The 19,931-nt window shown below is 43.6% G+C and overlaps 1 protein-coding gene across 3 annotated transcripts in view; it reads left to right on the top strand.

Annotated features, from left to right (window-relative positions):
• LOC124789392 (zinc transporter ZIP11) overlaps positions 1-19,931 on the top strand; it is a 431,807-nt gene that overhangs the window by 312,387 nt on the left and 99,489 nt on the right. For all 3 annotated transcript variants that reach the window (XM_047256725.1, XM_047256724.1, XM_047256726.1), the window contains one exon: positions 7,999-8,097. In XM_047256725.1, the coding sequence (XP_047112681.1) occupies positions 7,999-8,097 (99 nt within the window). The remainder of the gene's footprint in view (positions 1-7,998; positions 8,098-19,931) is intronic.

The following is a 19,931-nucleotide window of genomic DNA, read 5'->3' as shown; positions in this document are numbered from 1 at the left end:
GCAGTTTGTTCGAAACTGAAAATCTTTGCTCATCTACGAAGGCAATATCTGCTGCTGGCTGACATTCAGTGCTTTCTTGCTATATCCCGTGCAGTGTGACATGCTTCGATCCTCCTTGCCACGCCGTCGGGTTAGGACATTGCTGCTGAAACCTGTCCCATTCTTCGGCAGTGGCTTTTATGAGTTCATCCAGAGTGTTACGAAGGCCGCTGCGGTGATGCACTGCAGTTTTCGACTGGTCCCAAGCATTGTCAGTTGGTGTCACTTGAGCGGATACAGCAGGTCATTTCAGTCTGCAGATTATTGCTTCCACGAGGAAAGCGTTCACATGATGGCCTCCAAAGATGAACGCATGTTGAATGTAGGACTGGATATTAGTTTTGGACAGTCTTTTTGTAATATTACATAGTCCTCGATTTGTCCTCCGTAGCGGCGAAAAGATTGAAATACATTTTGCATTTGTTCGAGTCACAGAACAAATACAGTTCGAAATAATTACCATTGCAAACAAATGAAACAACGAATTACCAAGCTGCAGTACTCTTAACCAAAATCTTGCGAGTTCAGTTGCTCCTGGCGTCGCAAGCAGATGTTGTTCTGCGTAAGACACAGGGTGTAGTTGACAATCCAGTAAGTGCTCCGTGGTCAGTGGTTCTCTGCAGTCACAGTTGGTAGTATTCACAGGGAAGTGCCATTTCTGGATCTTGCAACTCCAGAATGAAGACTGTTGAGCAAAGACGATTGAGTAACCTCCACCTGACCAATTCTATTCATGTCAAGGTGGGAGGGATTTCGAAGTGAGAGGCGAGGCAGAGTTATTCTCAAGTCGAGATATCCACGATTATTTTCTTGTTGTACATGTCGTTGTTTGCAAGACTGAAGTGGTCCAGAGGATACTTCTTCGGGACGTAGACCTTTGGGTCTGCTGGAACGTGCCCATGGTCCCTACATGATAAGTCCTACCTCTGCTGCTGAACCCGTGGAACTGCATGACTGAGGTGTGCATCGGTTCCGAGCCGCCTCCCGTCTCCTCTGCGACTACCTCCTTTGGGTGCCACGGCGCTGGGGAGAGAGAGAGAGGAGCTATATTGGTATTCATAATGAGCGCCTGGAAGTTAAATTGGTCCATGTGTGCAACGCTCTCAGTTGCCTCCGAAACGGCATCACATTTCTGTTGCCTTCTCTCCGGGGTACCTAAGGGCCGTAATTTATAGGTAGCTGTCATCAGCTAGTGCTGTCGGCCGCCGGCGATCACTCGCAGGCAGCGCTTCATTATTTTAGGTTCACCTACCGGCAAGCGACTTTTCGAGGCGCGTTTACACACTGAACAATGTATACAAACTGTGTTGTTCCGTTCGTGACTGGGAATCCAACGCGCTTTACTGCCTGCACCGATAATGTAGGGTAACTTCACCAACTCCATTTTTAGCTGTACGATGAAATTTCTTGTCGTCCTGTAATAGTATACCGATTAAGAAAAACCTATGCAGGTCATGAAGGTCATACAGAACTGTTTTCAGCAATTTACACGGTCCACCCACATTAGTATGACCAGCGCCTATGCACGACGTCAACGTACAATAACTACTCGCAGGTAGCAGGTGGTATCACGAGCAATGAAGGGAATATAAAGCATGCCGTGGGACGCGGAAAATAGTGCAGTCTTTGTCGTAATGCGGACACGGAGCGATTTATCGAACGTTCGAAAGAGCATGTTCATTTGTTTTCGGGCCAAGAGTGCAGCCCTTATCGCTGGACACTCAGTTCCTTGGCAGTATCATGCCTATACATATACCATACATCACTTCTTAAACTGGGTGAATACGTAAAACTTCCACCGAAAATATTGCGGTAATGGAAGGCGCTATTGATGTGCGGTTTTCACAAAATGGACTGGTAGTCAGCGCGGTATCGGCTGTAGTCCAGTGGGCCGCATTTTAAAATACGCGATTCATATTTCAGAGCAAACGCAGCCGCGTTTCCTACAGCCGCCACCGCGGCACGACGACGCTGCCACGAACGATTACGACGCTGCGAATGATATATAAGCTTCCGGTCTCCGGAGCTTTAGTCGCGTGTGTGCTTAAGTTTGAATATTCACGCACTATGTCCATTTTGTGCGTCTGCAAATTGAATAACATTTACAGACTTTAATAGTGATCAGACCTCGACATCTTAGGAATAGACATTGTATTCAAGAGTGACAGATTTATAAATATTTTGTATCCGTATATATTTCTACTTCCAAATCTTCTGTTAGAAACTGGCACTGCAAATACAGCAACAAAGTTGTGTATTAGTTTAGCGATGTGATATTAGATGTGGAATAAATTAATTTCTGAATTTTCCGTTCATGAACGGCCTCTGTTCCTCGCTCCTGTATCCACTAAAGAATCACACAGCGGGCAAAGGAAGTCGTAACAGTCAGAGGCTCGTACTGTGAGCCAGTAAAAAGATTGTTATATTACTTAGAAGTGTATTTTGTGTGCAAACGTACACTTTTTGAAATGTAACAGTGCAGATTGACTTCAACAAACTAAAAGTACGGTAAATTAGAATATCAGTGGTGTTTGTTCCAGGATTCTAGTGCGAGTCGTTTACGAGATTCTGTATTTTGAAAAGTTTCCACACCAACACTTGTACAATACCTGTGGTAGCGCACACTAAAGGACAAGTGTATACACTAGCTATGTGGATTCCGACCAATAACTTGAGAACTGACCGTTTGTTGTTGTGTTTAAAGTGACCACTGGGAGCAGCTATACACGCTTCCAGTCTGGTATGGAACGACTGCTACACACTTCCTAGCATTTCCGTGGAGACGCCCGAGTAGGCTGCTGTAGTACGTCATTGGATATAATGGGATGTAGTTGGCATGTCCTTGTAGACAGCATCTCTCAGTTTCCCCCACAGAATATAGCCTACAGGTGTCAAATCGGGGAAACGCGCTGGCAAGGTACAAGTCCTCTGTGTCCGATCCAACGACTTGGAAACAATTCGTGAAGACATGCTGTAGTACTCCGTGCACTACGGGTTGGACAGACATCGTATTGGTACCACAGGTCCCTCCTGGTCTGAAGGGGAGCCTCTTCTAGCATTCACGGTAAATGGTCTGTTTGGAGGCTGCGATACTTGTGCGGGTTAAGTGTTGCGTCTATGAAAAATAGGCCAGTGAGCTGATGATTCACAATCCCACACCACTCGTTTACACTCCATGTATGCTGACGTTCTACCTGACGACGCCAACGAGAATTGTCAACCGACCAGTAGTGCATGTTTCGCCCGGCGATTTACGTGGTCACGATTGGTAAATGTGGCTTCATCACGAAACAAGATACATGATACGTCTGTAGTATCCTGTCTTAATTCCTATATACAGAAGTTAACACGATTCTAATAATCGTTTCTGGCCGTGCGGTTCTAGGCGCTTCAGTTTGGAACCGCGTGACCGCTACGGTCGCAGGTTCGCATCCTGCCTCGGGCATGGATGTGTGTGATGTCCTTAGGTTAGTTACGTTTAAGTAGTTCTAAGTTCTAGGGGACTGATGACCTCAGATGTTGAGTCCCATAGTGCTCAGAGCCATTTTCTAATAATCGTTTCAATGCAGGCCTTGCTAGAGACAGATATGATAGGCTTGGGACTTACGTCGATGGACAATCGTAGGACCATTCCCAGACTCATGCCACTACCTCGTGCTCGGGAGCTAACGTTGGGATCAACTGCAACAGCAAGAAGGACATTAATTTTCCCCTCTTGTGTTGTCACTTGTTCCTGTCTGTTATATTGTCTAGGTGTTACACTACAACTTTCGCATAACTGTTAGAAGAGGTCGATAAATAATAGTCCAGATGATCGACATGTATTGGGATATCTTTCCATATACGCCGTACAAGAACGAACTGCTTTCTTCGTACACTCTTCATGCACTATAGGCATGTCGGCTTTTTCTGCATTGCTAAGTTCCATCGTCCACTCACGATCTACTGCTTGGACTGTCACACGCTAACTGACTAGCATGTAGCAATGCAGCACATACTAGCACACTGTAAGCAAATATGACAACATCATATCTAGCAATTTCGCAGGTTGAGTGGTGCAAACAAGTGTCGGCGTGGAAACTTCTCCAAATACCAGTATCTCGTAAATGACTCTCACTAGAATCCTGCAACAAACGCCACTGTCATTCTGATTTGCTCTTCTTGTAGTCCGTTGTTGTCAATAGTCATTGTTCCATTTAAAACAGTATACTTTTGCACAAAAATACACTTTCAAAGTATTATTGCTATCTGTTCATTGGGTAACAATACGAGCCTCTGACTACCAATCTATTCTGTGAAAACCACACATAAACAGCACTTTCAGTTTCCGCAGTATGTGCGGTGCAAATTTAAGTGTTTCACCCAGTACGCATAACCTGCCTGAGATTCATCCGTTATGGGGTAAACTTATAAACTGTTGGCATACCGCCATGATTGAAGTATACCGTGTATGGCAAAATCGCACTATTCAAAACCGACGCCGATGTAACTGTGGTGCACCACGGGCCGTAGATGACAGGGGTGAGCGACGGCTGCGAAGATGTGCAGCTGTTGAGCAACAGACCCGACAGGTAAACCAGAGAGCTAGCAACAGTGTCTCCTCAGCGACCGTTGCTGCGTATGGGCCTCCTCAGCAGGTGCCTGGCTGACTGCTGTTCTTTAGCGACGAAGGCTGGAATTTGCACGCCAATACCGCAACTGGACGACCACTGTGTGGCGGAACGTGGCCATTGCAGATGAATCATGTTTTATGGTCCATCTGACAGACGGCCGTTGGAAGGACGCAGGCCGGAAGAAGCAGCGTTAAGCTGTGACGAATGATTTCATGGCATTTACTGGGTGATCTCATCATTCTGGAAGGCACAGTGGATCAACACAAGTAGGCGTCTATCATAGAAGACCATGTCCACCGCTGCATGCAGTTTTTGTTTTCCTCGGCACGATGATATGTACCAGCAGGACAGTGCAACATGTCACACAACACGCAGTGTAAGAGCTTGGTTCGAACAGCATCAGGCTCAGTTTACAGTACTCCCCTGGCCAGCAAATTTCCTATGTTTAAATACGATAGAGAGTCTATTGGACTACCTCGTCGGCCTCTTCACGCAATATATCCTCAACAGAGGAACGTAACGCAGCTAGCCACGGAATTGGAGTCGGTATGGTTCCACATACCTTGTCGGTACCTTCCAGAACCTCATTGACTCTATGTCTGGACATCTCGCACCGGCCCGCGCCGCAAAAGTAGGCTATCGTGGTTTTTGACAGGTGCTCACATTGACGTGACTGGACTTGTATAGTGTAGTACATAGACGTGACTCTTTGCTTTTCGTTTTTCCTTTTTGTTCGTGTAAAGTAGCTTTATTTCATGCTGTCCCAATCACTTCACTTAAGCTCAGCGGACTGTTTTGGAGGAAAAATATTTATAGACTTTTCTTTCATTATGACGCTAGAGTTCCATGTTTCTCCCCGGAACAGTTAAAGCGAATATCGGTATGTTTCCTTCGTGTGTTTTGCTGCCTATCCACTTCTCCATTCTCGTACACTTCATCTAGAGATCAGTAAACATAGTTGTAGCGAGTTTCAATTTCTTCTCAGTCACTCATGGTTGAATCTCAGTCAGGTTATGTACATAAGACGTGATGTATGATACACATATATGTAGATACGGTTCTGGCCAAGGAAAGTGAGTGTCAAGCTATGAGGGCTGCACTGTACCGTGTTGTGAGACATTCGGAGCTATTCAGGTACTTATCCCAAAGGAGATCGAATAAGTAATACTAATTTCTCGTAGTCTGTATTATTGGCCTACGCGAAGAAACGATGTACACATCCATAGGGCTCCCAAGTGTTTTCTAACTTCATCAACCACCCTTTTATTGACCGCTAAGGAGCAAGCTTTATTTTATAGAGAGTTTGTGCATTGGAAGTCCATGTCTCACCGACCTAAGTCAAGCATGTATCCTAGCTGAGTTGCAAGCTTAATTTTGAAAACTCGGTTTATTTTTAATTTTTAGACTAGATTTCACCGTGTCAAATACAGTAAATAATACTACCCATTTTGGCCTAAGCCGTCATTAGATGCTGTTAAGCAACATTAGGAACAAAGTAATGAGACTGCAACAATACATATCGCTGTTTTTAAGGCCACAGAATGTAATTCTGGATGGTTCTGATCACATGTATATGTCACTGTAATCATAGGTACCATGAACAGGTGCAAAAGATATGCTGAGAACATCCTATATTTGCGTGGACACCAGTTATCGCCGGTGGAAAGCGCTACTGACCAGGTGAAAAAGTCGAATATTACAAATTCGTCAATTTATAATAATTACACAAGGACATCCGTTTTATCATGGTAGCCCATTTAGCAAATAGTAAAGCTAAAACTGTTCCATGATCTCTGCAGACTGTTCCCCTGTGGCGCTACTTAAGATTGAAAGCTTACGAAGTCGTCGGTGGCCAGTGCCCGAGACACTGTGTTCCAACCGTTGTAATATTTGTGGGCTGACACTTGCACGACGTACATTACCGCTAACGGTGCCTCGTGCCCACATAAAAATAGAACGCTGTCAGCCTGTCGTTAGCACATGTTCAACATACCTGTGTGCACAGTGACAATGACGTAATCGCATGAGCGGTTTTTTCCGTTTTGTTAAACATAATTTAATGATGGTTTATGCGAAATCCGGTAATAATGTAAACTATATTTCGCATGGTGGCGTCCAATACTATTCTATTTCTTTATTTTCCTTGGCTTATTCCGTATCTCCATAGGGGTCGGTTTGTTAATCTGGTTTTGGTGATTTTTGCAGTAGAGGGTGTCGGATGCCAATCCAGCGCCAATTCCCCCCCCCCCCCCACCCCCTCCCACTTCAGCTGCCCCCACGCCCCCCCCCCCCCCCCCCACACACATCCCACTCGGGTTGGTATTTGTGTACCCCACGTATCTACGTCTACTGTTATCCTATGTGTAAGTGTAAGAACGTTTTCGAAATGTTTGCAAATTGTGTAACTGAGGCGTCTCGTAGTCACCATCCCGTTATTCACATAGTTGGATGTGGAAAACCACATCCGGTCTGGCCAGCACTGTGGCTGTTGTCGTTAACCCCAGGGCGGGTTCGATCGGAAGCCGGCGCGTCTCCCCGAATTCCGGAAAACGCTCGCGGCCATCCGTCGGATCACAGTCTTTACAAAAAGTAACAAAGCAGTATTGAACATCGACTTAATACGTATCTTCAGCTGATAAACAATGTTTAGTTTACCAAAAGCATTGCATCCCATTTTCACTCTATTTCGTTTGCTTTCCATTCAGTTGTCTTGATTTGCACTAAACATAACACTCATTAACATTTATTGATTTCATCATTCATTAATAATATTTTCTTTTCAATCAGTTGATTATAAATTGCCTTAGTATTCTTGTAACTGAATTTAAGCCGTTCTGTTTTCTTTTGGAGTCCATCTGCACTAAATGCAAAAGGTATAAATATATTACTAAAATGAACTGGAAAGTTGTCTATGTTTCTCGTCTTATTATTTCCCTTAAATGCATTGCTAATATAATGTGTAAAACGCTTCCAAAATAAAAGTTTTATTCCCCAGATGGCAGTTGATACATGTCTTGATTACTAGTTAGAGCATAGTTATAAAGTCAGGATATGTATCAGCTGTGATCTGCGCAATAAATTTTCCATTTTGGAAGCTCTTTTTACATAGAGAACGCTATCCTTCTGACAAAGTCAGGTATTTACAGCATTTCTAATTGTTCACCTCGATTGAGTGTATCAACTGCTCGGCAATAGTTAATACATTACGTTTCATCGACCGTCTCATGCACTGCATTTGAATGGGGTGTAAGTTAGACAAAAGCAAAGTCCTTATAGAAAAAGAGGTAAAATTGAAGAATGAACTGCCAAGCATCCATTAATACTGAATGTTACCTTCTATGTGCAGGAACCTCGCCATCGGCATCGCCATTCAGAACTTCCCAGAGGGCTTGGCTGTTAGTCTTCCCCTCAGGGCCACTGGCTTCTCGACTCTGCGAAGTTTCTGGTAAGTCAAATATCACATCGTATTGATTTGTCCAAGGAATATAGTGATGTGCTAGCCCCTGATTTCAAAAACAGTACAAAAAGTAGGGTGTGAGACCTTGGTTGCGCCAAGCAGAAATCGTTTAGCTGTCCATTTTCCATGTGGAAATTAGAATACGCTGGATGAGTCGCCAATGACGCTACACAAGGGCCGTGTTTCCCTATCTTAACTTAGGGTCCAAGCACAAGGTGCTCGATCTGTTCAGTAAAATCTGACATGGAGGAAACTGTCCCAGCATTTTACGAGGAAAGATTCTGCATCTCAAAATAATTATTTAACTGCTGCTTTAACGAACTACATGGAACGAATGGTGAACAGTTTTTCGGTGTGGATTCCTATAACTGAGATACTCACTAGCACCTTCCAATGGGGATTAAGGATGTCCCGTTTAACTCTTGATGACCTCATCCAGCCGGAGGCAGCGATACAGAAATCCACCCAAGGACGCAGTACCTCGCAGTGTCGTATTTAACACTTACGTTAGTAAGCTAACTCTGAGATAAACTGAAACAACTTTACGCTGCAATTATCGCGGGTGGTACCCAGCATTCTTAAAGATCTTTATGTGTGAACTTCGTGTAGATCGCGAGTTTATAAAATGATATGACTTGTTTCAATTGTGCTAGCAATCAGTTTCAGATCTAAAACAAACAGAAGAGAATACAGAAAAAGTATTGTACATAAAAAGTTCTATCTACTTACAACACGCACAGTATAAAAAGAAAAAAGTGGCAGTGAACACATCATAAAATATCGTCACAGAGTATAACACGTCAGTAAAACTTTGGTGTTCTCTGTGATGCTGCTATTTAAGATAGACAAATGTACGTCTGTTACGTGTGTTACGGGGTAACAATGTATGCACAATTACGTTATTAAATTTATAATATTAAAACAAAGCTAAACAAAATATTCTGGAAAAACAATATTGGCAGATTAACTTAGGTTAGGAGAGGATTCAGCAACTGAATAATGCACATAAGGCAGAGAGGGGACGTTGCGCAGCCACCAGAGCTCGCTTCCTTCTGGGGCTCTCTGTCTTGCTAATATCAGTCGCCTATGTACGTTGGACTAGTGCAGAAGAGACCACACGGAAACAGTCTCGCTGTTTTCCCGTCTTCACACGAAGCACCAAACGTCAGAATCACACTTGTTTAAGCATATCGTTGTTTCACATTTTAACACACAACATCAAACAATCAGAGCAGCTCGTGAAAAATGTTAAAATACTCATTCTGGTTATACTCACACTGTTCAATTAAAGCACCTACTAAAGATTTCAGTTTCCTGTAGTACATCGAGCAATCCTGCTGTATGTAGAACTTTCATGTACTGTTCTGTCTTTGTTCCATAGTGTTTATTTTCAACTACACGTGTACCAAGAGCTGTGTTGTTTTGGAAACACGTCTGCTCTTGATCACATGTGTTAACGAGCAGTGATTGGTATTACATAGGACAGATGGAATTGTCGTTTGAAATACGTTTTAAAGAGCGTATGTATTCCCAAAGTAACACATCTTTTGGTAAACACATTTTTGAAAATTAAGACTCCAGAATAACCATAGAACGGAACATGAAAGTGCTGCATACAACAACTAGAGGAAGACTGCTCTGTTTTCTTGAGGAAATTCAAATCTTTAGGAGCAAGGAGTGCTCTCTAGAACAGATTTTAAATGAACAACGTGAGTTCAGTCAGAATTTGATTTTAATATTTTTGAGGAGTTTTGGTAGTGACCTGATACTTTGACATCTTGTGCTAAACATGATAAAATGATACACATAAACAAGAGTTATTCTGACGCTTACTGTCTTCAGTGAAGACGGCGGAACTGATTCCGCACGGCCCCTCTGTACCTATCAGCAAAGCATATAAACTCCATAATTTGTCCCTTACACGCGCTCCTCTCGTTTCATGTACGGTATGCGCTCTCCTATCGTCTCTCCTTGGTAGATGTTAAACAGTGTAGGTGAAAGGTAACGTCCTTACCTGACTCCTCTTGTGCTTGCTATTGCCTCCGTTAGGTCTCCATCATCTTCGACTCTGGCTTTTTTCCTAAAGTATAACTCCGTAATCAGTTTTCTTTCTCTCCAGTCGATATCATGTTTTCTAGGGTAAGCATGGGTCTATCCCATCTCACCCTATCGAAAGGTTTTTCCAAATCAATAGAAGCGGCATTTAACTTCGTATACTTTTCAAATTATCTTTTCTCTAGAGCTAGTAAACCTATAGCATCTCTCGAACATACCCGTCACCTCAAACCATACTAGCTAATTCCTCTAAGGTTTCGACATTGGCGAGATAACATCATTGGTCACCATGGATCACTAACTCCCGAAACGGGAGGCCCACTCCTCGGTTCCTTCACCCAGGAGGGCTGTCAGCCGACTCCTGCTCCTCGAGTTACCAGCAACTTCCAAAACAGTTTAAACGTAACGTCGTTTAAGCCAATCAGCCCCAAGGCAGAAAGTGCAGGCATTCTCATTGGTTAGCCCCTTCGCCCACTGATAGTACTCCTGTGGAGAGTGCTGCTTTCTGCCAGAAGTTCTCATAACTTTATTTGTAACTCAAAATTTGCTGGAAAGAACGGACACCGTCGAAGTCTGTAGCCCTTAAGTCGCCCTGGTTGCCTCAAACCACAACACTCATCATGTATTGTGTCTCTCCCCTACAACACGCTGTACGCGGATTACGGAAACGCCAAAATCCGTAACAGCCGAGAGGACGTCCCGACGGCTCAGCCATCAGTTGGGTCAAACAGGAAAACAATAAAATTCGTACTCTCAATTCAAGTCGGTTAATTATTCTTACGAACTCTCGTCTGTACAGGCCCGGGGATGATGTGCCTGTAAAAAAAGGGGGGAGAAAGAGAGAGAGAGTGAGAGAGAGAGAGATATATGACTCCCACAACTAGTTACAAGTTACTACATAATTTATGAAGTAACTTATCATTGGACAGATCAGGTCTACATTCGATCGCCCGCATTTGCGTTAGTATCCATCTGGTCTATGTAATTACGGCGTTACTGGAGCATACTCTAAAATTATGAAATGACAATGAGTGAAAATCTCATTGTGAGCGTGTTGCAACTACAGTCGAAATTTTAATGCAAGTACCTGGTCTTTACTCTCACGGAGTAACGAGTGCTTTCTGTTGTGACTTGGCAAGACAGCCAAGTCACTATGAGGTGAAGCCTAAAGGCACGCGCTTAAGCTCACGCATGCTGGCGCGAGGTCTGGAACAGTTAAGGGAATTAATAGTAGCAAATAAAGTACGTAGTTGATGTAATACTTAACTTTAATCCATAATTGGTGTACATCGCTCTTGTTGATACATCAATAATAATCTCAATACAAACTGATAATGGCGCCTTGCTAGGTCGTAGCAAATGACGTAGCTGAAGGCTATGCTAACTATCGTCTCGGCAAATGAGAGCGTAGTTTGTCAGTGTAGCATCGCTAGCAAAGTGGGCTGTACAACTGGGGCGAGTGCTAGGAAGTCTCTCTAGACCTGCTGTGTGGCGGCGCTCGGTCTGCAATCACTGACAGTGGCGACACGCGGGTCCGACGTATACTAATGGACCGCGGCCGATTTAAAGGCTACCACCTAGCAAATGTGGTGTCTGGCGGTGACACCACACTTTCGACAGCGGATGTCAAGTTGATTCCATATTTTTAGACTTACAGAAGACATGTGACGCCTTTCCTCACAAGCGACTTCTAATTAGGCAGCCTCCTTACGGAGTATCGTTTCGGTTGGTCCTGGTGGTTTAGCGGTAAAGCACTTGACTGGAAACCAAGAGGTTGCGGGTTCGAGTCACGGTCGGGCCTTGGATTTTTCAGTCTGCGTCTTAACCCAGCCGTCATCTCTCAACGATGTTGGGCGGTCTCCAGTAACGACAGTTGGTTCGGATTTCACGTTAAACTATGGGTCCCCATTTTCCGGTTGGCTAAAGCCTTGCACTAGGCCACTGAACCAAGTGAAATTACAAGTTTGTTTGTGTGGCCATCCTCCGCAACAAGCATATAAATACTTGTTTTGCAAATCAAACTGCCTTTTCCTGCCGCTAGTTATTTTATTCATCCCATACGCGTTTCGCCTTCTCCTGTTCTAAGGCCTCATCAGTGGGATCTATAATGATATGGTTCAAATGGCTCTGAGCACTATGGGACTTAACTGCTGTGGTCATCAGTCCCCTAGAACTTAGAACTACTTATACCTAACTAACCTAAGGACATCACATACATCCATGCCCGAGGCAGGATTCGAACCTGCGACCGTAGCGGTCGCTCGGTTCCAGACTGTAGCGCCTAGAACCGCACGGCCACACGGCCGGCTCTATAATGATACAATTTTGTTAGTTATAGATTATCAAACAGTTCACTTAGCGATTTTTGTAAAAATGTAATTACTTACGATTTGCTGATCTGCGCTTCCTCACATCTGATCTGGAGGTCGCACTACCACTTTTATCACTGTTCTATATTCACATCTTTGTGTTTTCGCCATCCACACACTGTTCACCATGTTTCTCACTCTTTTTTGTAGTGGACTATAGTTCTTCTGTCACTCGATACAACTATTTCGTCGTACACTTCTTTTCACAGCGTAATTATTGCGACTCCATTACGTGTTTCATCGTCTTTGGTATGTTTACGTATTTGTTGCTAACCTAACGAAGTATATGTTCGTTACTAACTTCTATTTATAATGTTTATACCGTGTGTGTGCGTACGAGCGAGAGAGGGGGGGGGGAGAATAGAGCCGAAATTTTTTTTTGGTGGGGGGGGGGGGGGGGTTTGTATTAGCTGTTAGCGAGTGGCTGAAAACTTTGGTGACAGCTGTTTTGACTTTGCGTTTCAGTATTCTGGTGAGGGGTCATGGATGAGTGAGTGTAAAGATGTTGGGTTCTATTATTATTACATTGGACAGTATTATTTTATTTATCCTTTTTGCGAACATTATTCTATTATTTTATCTATAAGTGTAAATAATGAATTGCTTGGCATGTGTACTTGGTCATTCAACAGGATTTTCCCCTCTGCTTTGGTTTTAAGTATGAGGTAATTTTCTTGAATGGTCAGAAGGTGCTTTTTATTGTTGATTCTAGTTATTCTCATGTCATCTTCTCCAGTGGTTGGTTTGTGGTCATTTTCTCTTAGGTGTTCTGCAAATGTGGAGTGGTTTGTCCCATATTTCCATTCTCTCATGTGTTCCTTGTATCTGACATCAAATGTTCTCCCTGTTTGCCCTATGTATTGTGCCTTCACAAGTGTTACACTGTAACTGGTATATACCAGCTTTCTGGTATATGTCTCTGTTTTTTGTCAGTTTTGGGGTGTATTTTTGTATAGAATTTTCTCTTGTGTATGCTATGTTTATTCCCTGTATTTTGCAAATGTTGGTGATTTCATGGGTGAGTTTGTGTTTGTATGTCATTGGGTAGCATCTTGCGTTTTCTTTCATCTTTTTCTGACTATCCCGTGTAGTTGTTATGGGACTGCGTGTTTGTGTTTGGTTCTGTTGTGTTGTTATCTGTCGTTTGGAGCTTTCGGCTTTTATTTTACTTTTAATTTTGTTGTTTAGCTTTGTGACTGTGTCATTATTATAACCATTACTTTGTGCTATCTGCATTATTATGTCCAGTTCTCTTTGATAGGTTTCTTTGGTGAGTGGTACTGTGTTGAGTCTATGGAGCATGTGTCGAAGTGCTGCTTCCTTTTGTGCGTGAAGGTGGTTCGAGGATTGGGGAATGATAATGTCCGTTGCTGTGGGTTTACGATAAATTTCAAACATATGCTTATTGTTTTCTTTTTTGTTTGTTATATCCAGAAAGTTAATTTGGTTGTTCTGTTCTCTTTCAATGGTGAATTTTATATTTTTATGTACCTTGTTGATGTCAGTATGCAGTTTTTTCAATTTTTGTTTGTGGTTCATCTATTAAGCAAAGGATGTCATCCATATACCTGAACCAGTATAATATATTGTATTCTTTTGCTACTATTTTTGTGAAAATGATCTGTTCAATGTGGTTTACAAAAATATTTGCTAAGGCTCCTGAAACAGCTAATACAACCGCCACCCCCCCCCACCCCCAAAAAAAATAATGTCGGCTCTACCCTCCCCCCCCCCCTTTCTCACTCATACGCACACACACGGTATAAACAGAAGTTAGTAACGAACATATACTTCGTTAGGTTGGCAACAAATAGGTAAACATACCAAAGACGATGAAACACGTGATAGAGTCGCAATAATTACCCTGTGAAAAGCAGTGTACGACGATATAGTTGTATCGAGTGACAGAAGAACGATAGTCCACCACAAAAAAGAGTGAGAAACATGGTGAACAGTGTGTGGATGGCGAAAACACAAAGATGTGAATATAGAACAGTGATAAAAGTGGTAGTGCGACCTCCAGACCAGATGTGAGGAAACGCAGATCAGCAAATCGTAAGTAATTACATTTTTACAAAAAATGATAATCTATAACTAACAAAACTGTATCATTATAGACCCCACTGATGATGCCTTAGAACAGGAAAAGGCGAAACGCGTATGGGATAAATAAAATAACTAGCGGCAGGAAAAGGCAGTTTCATTTGCAAAACAAGTGAAATTATTATTAGTTGTGCGACAGGATTCGTAATTTCCTGTCAGAAAAGCCACAGTTCGTAGTAATTGCCCGAAAACCTTCGAGTAAAACAGAAATAACATCTGGTGTTCCACAAGAAAGTGTTATAGGCACTCTGCTATTTCAGCGACATAGGAGACGATCTGAACAGCCCTCTTAAATTTTTTGCAGATGATGTCATTTACCGTCTTGCAAAGTCACCAGATTATCAAAACCTATGATTTAGTCAAGATCGTGTGAAAAGTGGCAGGTGGCTCTCAATAATAAAAGGAGGAAAGTTGTGAACTCATCTACATGAGTACTAAAAGGAATCCGCTAAATTTCGGTTACACGATAAATCACACAATCTAAAGACTGTGAATTCAACTACATACTTAGGGATTGCAATTACGAATAACTTAAATTATCACGTACATAATGTTGTGGGGAAAGCGAACCAAACACTGAGACTTCTTGGCAGAACAGTTAGAAAATGCAACATGTCTACTAAAGAGACTGCTTACATTACGCCTGTCCGTCGTGTTCTGAAGTATTGCTGTCGGGTGTTTAATTCGCGTCAGGTAGGATTCACAGAAAACATGGAAAAATTTCAAAGAAGATCAACTTCTTTTGAATTACAGCGAAATAAGGGAGAGAATGCGACGGATATGATACGCGAGTTGAGGTGGCAGTCATTGAAACAAAGGCAATTTTCGTTGCGGCAGCATCTTTTCACGAAATTTCAGTCACCAACTTTCTCCTCCAATTGCCATAATATTTTGTTGGCACCTGCGTAGGTACTATGAACATTATGATAAAATAAGAGAAATCAGAGCTCGCGCGGAAGGTTTAAGTGTTCGTTTTTGCAACGCGCTGTTCGAGAGTGGAACAGTAGAGAAATAGCTTGAAGGCGGAATGAAATTTTCACTCAGCAGCGGTGTGTACGCTGATTAGAAACTTCCTGTCAGATTAAAACTGTGTGCCGGACCGAGATTCGAACTCGGGACCTTTGCCTTACGCGGGCAAGTGCTCTACCAGCTGAGCTACCTAAGCACGACTCACGACCCGTCCTCACAGCTTTAATTCTGCCAGTATCTCGTCTCCTATCTTCCAAACTTCACAGAAGCTCTGCTGCGAAGGCAAAGGTCCCAAGTTCGAGTCTCGGTCCGGCACACGGTTTTAATCTGCCAGGAAGTTTTAGCTTGAAGGCGTTTCGATGAACCCTCTTGCAGGTAGTTTTTTGTGAATTGCAGAGTGATCGTGTAGATGTAGAAACAAAAATGAAGGAGATGTTTCCCGATGTCAGCTCTACCGTTTTTTTTTTTTCGCATACTACCAGTGGTGTTGAAGGTGCTACGGTAAGAAAAGTATTGACTTTGACTTGTGCGCGGCTGGACCTAGCGGGCAGGAGAGCGATGTACTCGTAGTGAGTTGGCGTACACCGCAGCCCAGCCCGCGCAGCCAGGAAGGAAACAGCGGGGCTCCACTTCCGGTGCAGTGTCGCCCTCCCCTCAATCCCCATCACGCCCCTCTCCCACCAGCGGACACATCCTGCCCTGCCGTAGCGCACGTACCCGTACAATGCGCTTGCACCTCATACGGAAGGATGCGCCAGGCGGTAGGCAAAGAAACTCTCACGGAGGTGCGTCACTTGGAGTCTTCCTTTAAGGGCGTTACCAACCTAGCCATCACAGATCTGCTCCAGGCTCTATACCAAGACTGATTCAGTCCGAATGATAGATGTACCGTATGGTAATTTCTTGTCAGAGGTTCTTGCTTTTTGCTCCATCTACCACCATTATCACCGTGAAGCGTTATTTCTGGTGACAACTGCTTTAGAGTAACAACCGTACATGGAAGGCTTGGTTCTTGAAGCACTTGGGGATATATAAGGGGCGATCAAAAGGCTTTCGTTTGAGGGCCTTGCCGCAGCGTATAAGCAACTTAGCCTGCATCCCAAGGGTGTATATAAGCTCCGACATGTAGGCAAGGACTAGATCGGCATTCGTGTCTTTCTGACATGCATGCTGTAAATGCGGAAACGCGAACTATGGTGACGTTATTACCAAACACTTCCAAACAGGACGAACGTGTTATTCTTTTCTTGGCTGCCGAAGAACAAACGCTGGTGGACATCCGTCGGACATTGATGAATGTGTACGGCGCAGCATGACTGTCGAAAACCACCGTTGTCGGTTGCTGTGGTAAGTACCGTGGAAGTCAGTCTGACAGGCCAGCCTCGTGCATTACGGACCACTCAAGTGGGAGAACTCGAGCATCCGCTCTATAGTCCTGATCTCAACCCACGCGATCATCACGTCTTCAATCTCTTGAAAAAGGCCAGGAAGGTTCGACAATTCCTGTCAGACGAGGATATGCAGTAGGCAGTTACGGATTTCTCCACGTAGTAGGATACAGTGTCTTACCTAACTCGTATCTCCAACCTAGTACGTCAAATACTTCGACGATATTGCCCGATTGGCATACCTACTCTGGACTGTACAGTCTTCGAACGGAAACTTTTTGATCGACCTTTACATTATTGCTCGCACTGTGGTAGACCGACTCTTCTTTGGAACAGGCTCCTTTAGTGCTCTTTTCCGATAACTGGTGCTTTCAACTGATTGTGTTTTGTAATTATTTGTGAAAATACTAACGAGCCTTACATACTGTTCAAGCTTTCTGGCAGCAAAAATGTTTTTATTTCACGACTCACTATATTTCGTCTCCCTTGTGGTCAAGTGTACACAAAAAATTGGAATAGGCTGCGTAGGATGGAATCCACTGCACTAGAACATAGTGCCTCTCTCTCGTATCAAGTCATCGAAAAACGCTCCAGGAGCACAATGTTTTGATTTTTCGACACACTCTAGTCTCCGATTCAAGATAGCCTCATGGTGAATTCATTATGGTTACTTCTTAAAATATTAGTGCACAGTGTTTTTATGGCGAGATGTTAGCAATGTTATCACATTGCTAATATTGGGAATGAAGATTTTCAACATGTTTACAGTCTGAGCCTCTTATGTTCAGTTGTTGTATCTAAAATAATTTATATAGGAAACGGCACTTCACGACGATAACGATGGTAGGAGGGAACGTCCCACAAGTTTGGTAAGGAGTTTTGTGATCCATTCCTCCAACAGCGCGGTTGACAACTGCTGGAAGATCGTTGGTGCATGTGGACGTGCTACAATACGTCTTTCCAAGGTATGCCACACGTGCTCGGTAGGATTTAATACGGGGTACGAGCTGGCCAGTCCATTCGCTGAATATCCTGTCGTTCCAAGTGCCCCTCAGCCTGCGCATTTCGCAGCGGCCGCGCTTTGTCGTCCATAAAAATGAAAGCAGGGCCGAATGCACAGGCAACATTATACATCCCCATAGCATAACACAAGTACACTAAATCGCTCGTGTTCTGTTGCTGGGTGCAATACTTTCCGTCCCATGGAGAGAGATGGGAATACGTAATGCACCCAAGAACATTGTCCAGTATGATCGTTTTGGAGGACTAAATATTATGGTGGGTTGGCATAATGTTGGATGAACATACAGGCCTCCAAATCTTTTAATACGGTACATTCACCTTTCAATGTTATTGTGACCATGGATAATGCTCGACCCCATCGAAGAGCGTAGGAGGAACGGCGGAAGGGTATTCGGCGAATAGACTGGCCCACCCCTTCTCCCGACATAAATCCCATCGAGAACTTGCGGGATGCGTTGGGGAGACGTATTGTTACATGTCAACATACACCAGGAACAAAGAACTACCTGTAGCTGGCATTGCGACTGGTACGTCTTGTTTACATCTACATATGGACTATGTAGCGTTACCCCCGTCAGTCAGTTTGTATTAACACGGAAGCCTGGCAGTATGAACACTGTATGATAAATGGCCAGTGTCGTAAACTTTTGTATAACCAGTGACAACATTTTACTGTAGTATGTACGGTCGTACAATTAAATAAGAGCGATCCAGCTCAAGAGATTATGACGACGTGTAATGCCTGATGGCTGATAAATACTGCACAAAATAATAATTTTATATTGATGTGAAGATGGCTCGTCAGTGAGATGAAACTAGTTATCAGTAAAGATATTTTTGCGATCTTGACCTAGGATTTTTAATACATTCGTTATAAAAACGACTGTCTAGATGTTTCTGTACGAGTCGCGATTTACCTTACCCTCGCGATCCGTACGCTAAATGTACCTGTATGTTGGTAGCAATAGGATCGTTCAGCAGTCTATCGCAAACACTGTTTCAGTAAACTTTCTCAGCATTGTATAGCGAAAACAAGGTCTTTATGTCCTGCGAGGATTCCCTTTAGAGTTCAAGCAATATTTCCGTTACACTCGCGTGTTGATTCAACCTACTTATAACAAATCCTGCAGCGCGCTTCTGAATTGCTTCGATGTCTTCTTTTAATCCGACGTGATGGAAACCCCAAATACTCAGGACTGAGGGATGTGTCGCACAAGTGTTCAGTACGCAGTCTCGTTTATACAGGGTGGTCAGAAGCAGTCTGAAAACCTTGTAAGGGTGTTGCAGGCAAGGTTGTACTGAGAAATAACTGTTAAAGAAAATTCTATATGCTTCGCCGTTCCCGAGTTAATTAGCATTGAAGTTGGCCTATCAGACTATTCCGCACGCAAATGCAAGCGGCTCGCTAGAGCGGGTGTCGCCAAACGTTTGTTTCGTTTGGTTTCTTAAACTGAACAAGAAAGCTATACAAAACTTGGACAAGGGACGGTAGTAAGGATCTAATGCGAGCCAAAGCCTGAGCAGTCACATGCGGTGTCATCTGCGCTATGAGAACAACTGATACTAATTGTTGTATGTTTGTGGGGTCTGTTCTGTAGGACGTACTCGAACAAACGGGCACCACATATATATAATTAAGGTGAGGACGGCCAATGATCTCTTCAGTGCGGGTGCACACCAGGCTGATCTCTTAATGGAATGGGCGAAATGCCGCGAGTAATGAGTATAATGGACTAGCGCTACTACATCAGTAGTGTGTGGTAGAAGTTGAGAATTTGGGTCTGACGGGAGGCATCCTAGAGTAGTCTCTGCAGTTTCGATGACCATTGTGTCCGAATGGCACAGTGGCAGTGCATCAGCCTAGTAAGCAGGAGACCCGGGCTCGAATCGCAGTCCACCACAAAGTTTGAACTTT

This window comes from Schistocerca piceifrons, chromosome 3 (genome assembly GCF_021461385.2).
Source record: "Schistocerca piceifrons isolate TAMUIC-IGC-003096 chromosome 3, iqSchPice1.1, whole genome shotgun sequence".
In the NCBI taxonomy this organism is placed as follows: domain Eukaryota; kingdom Metazoa; phylum Arthropoda; class Insecta; order Orthoptera; family Acrididae; genus Schistocerca; species Schistocerca piceifrons.
This window is presented reverse-complemented; position numbering and strand designations above follow the sequence as displayed.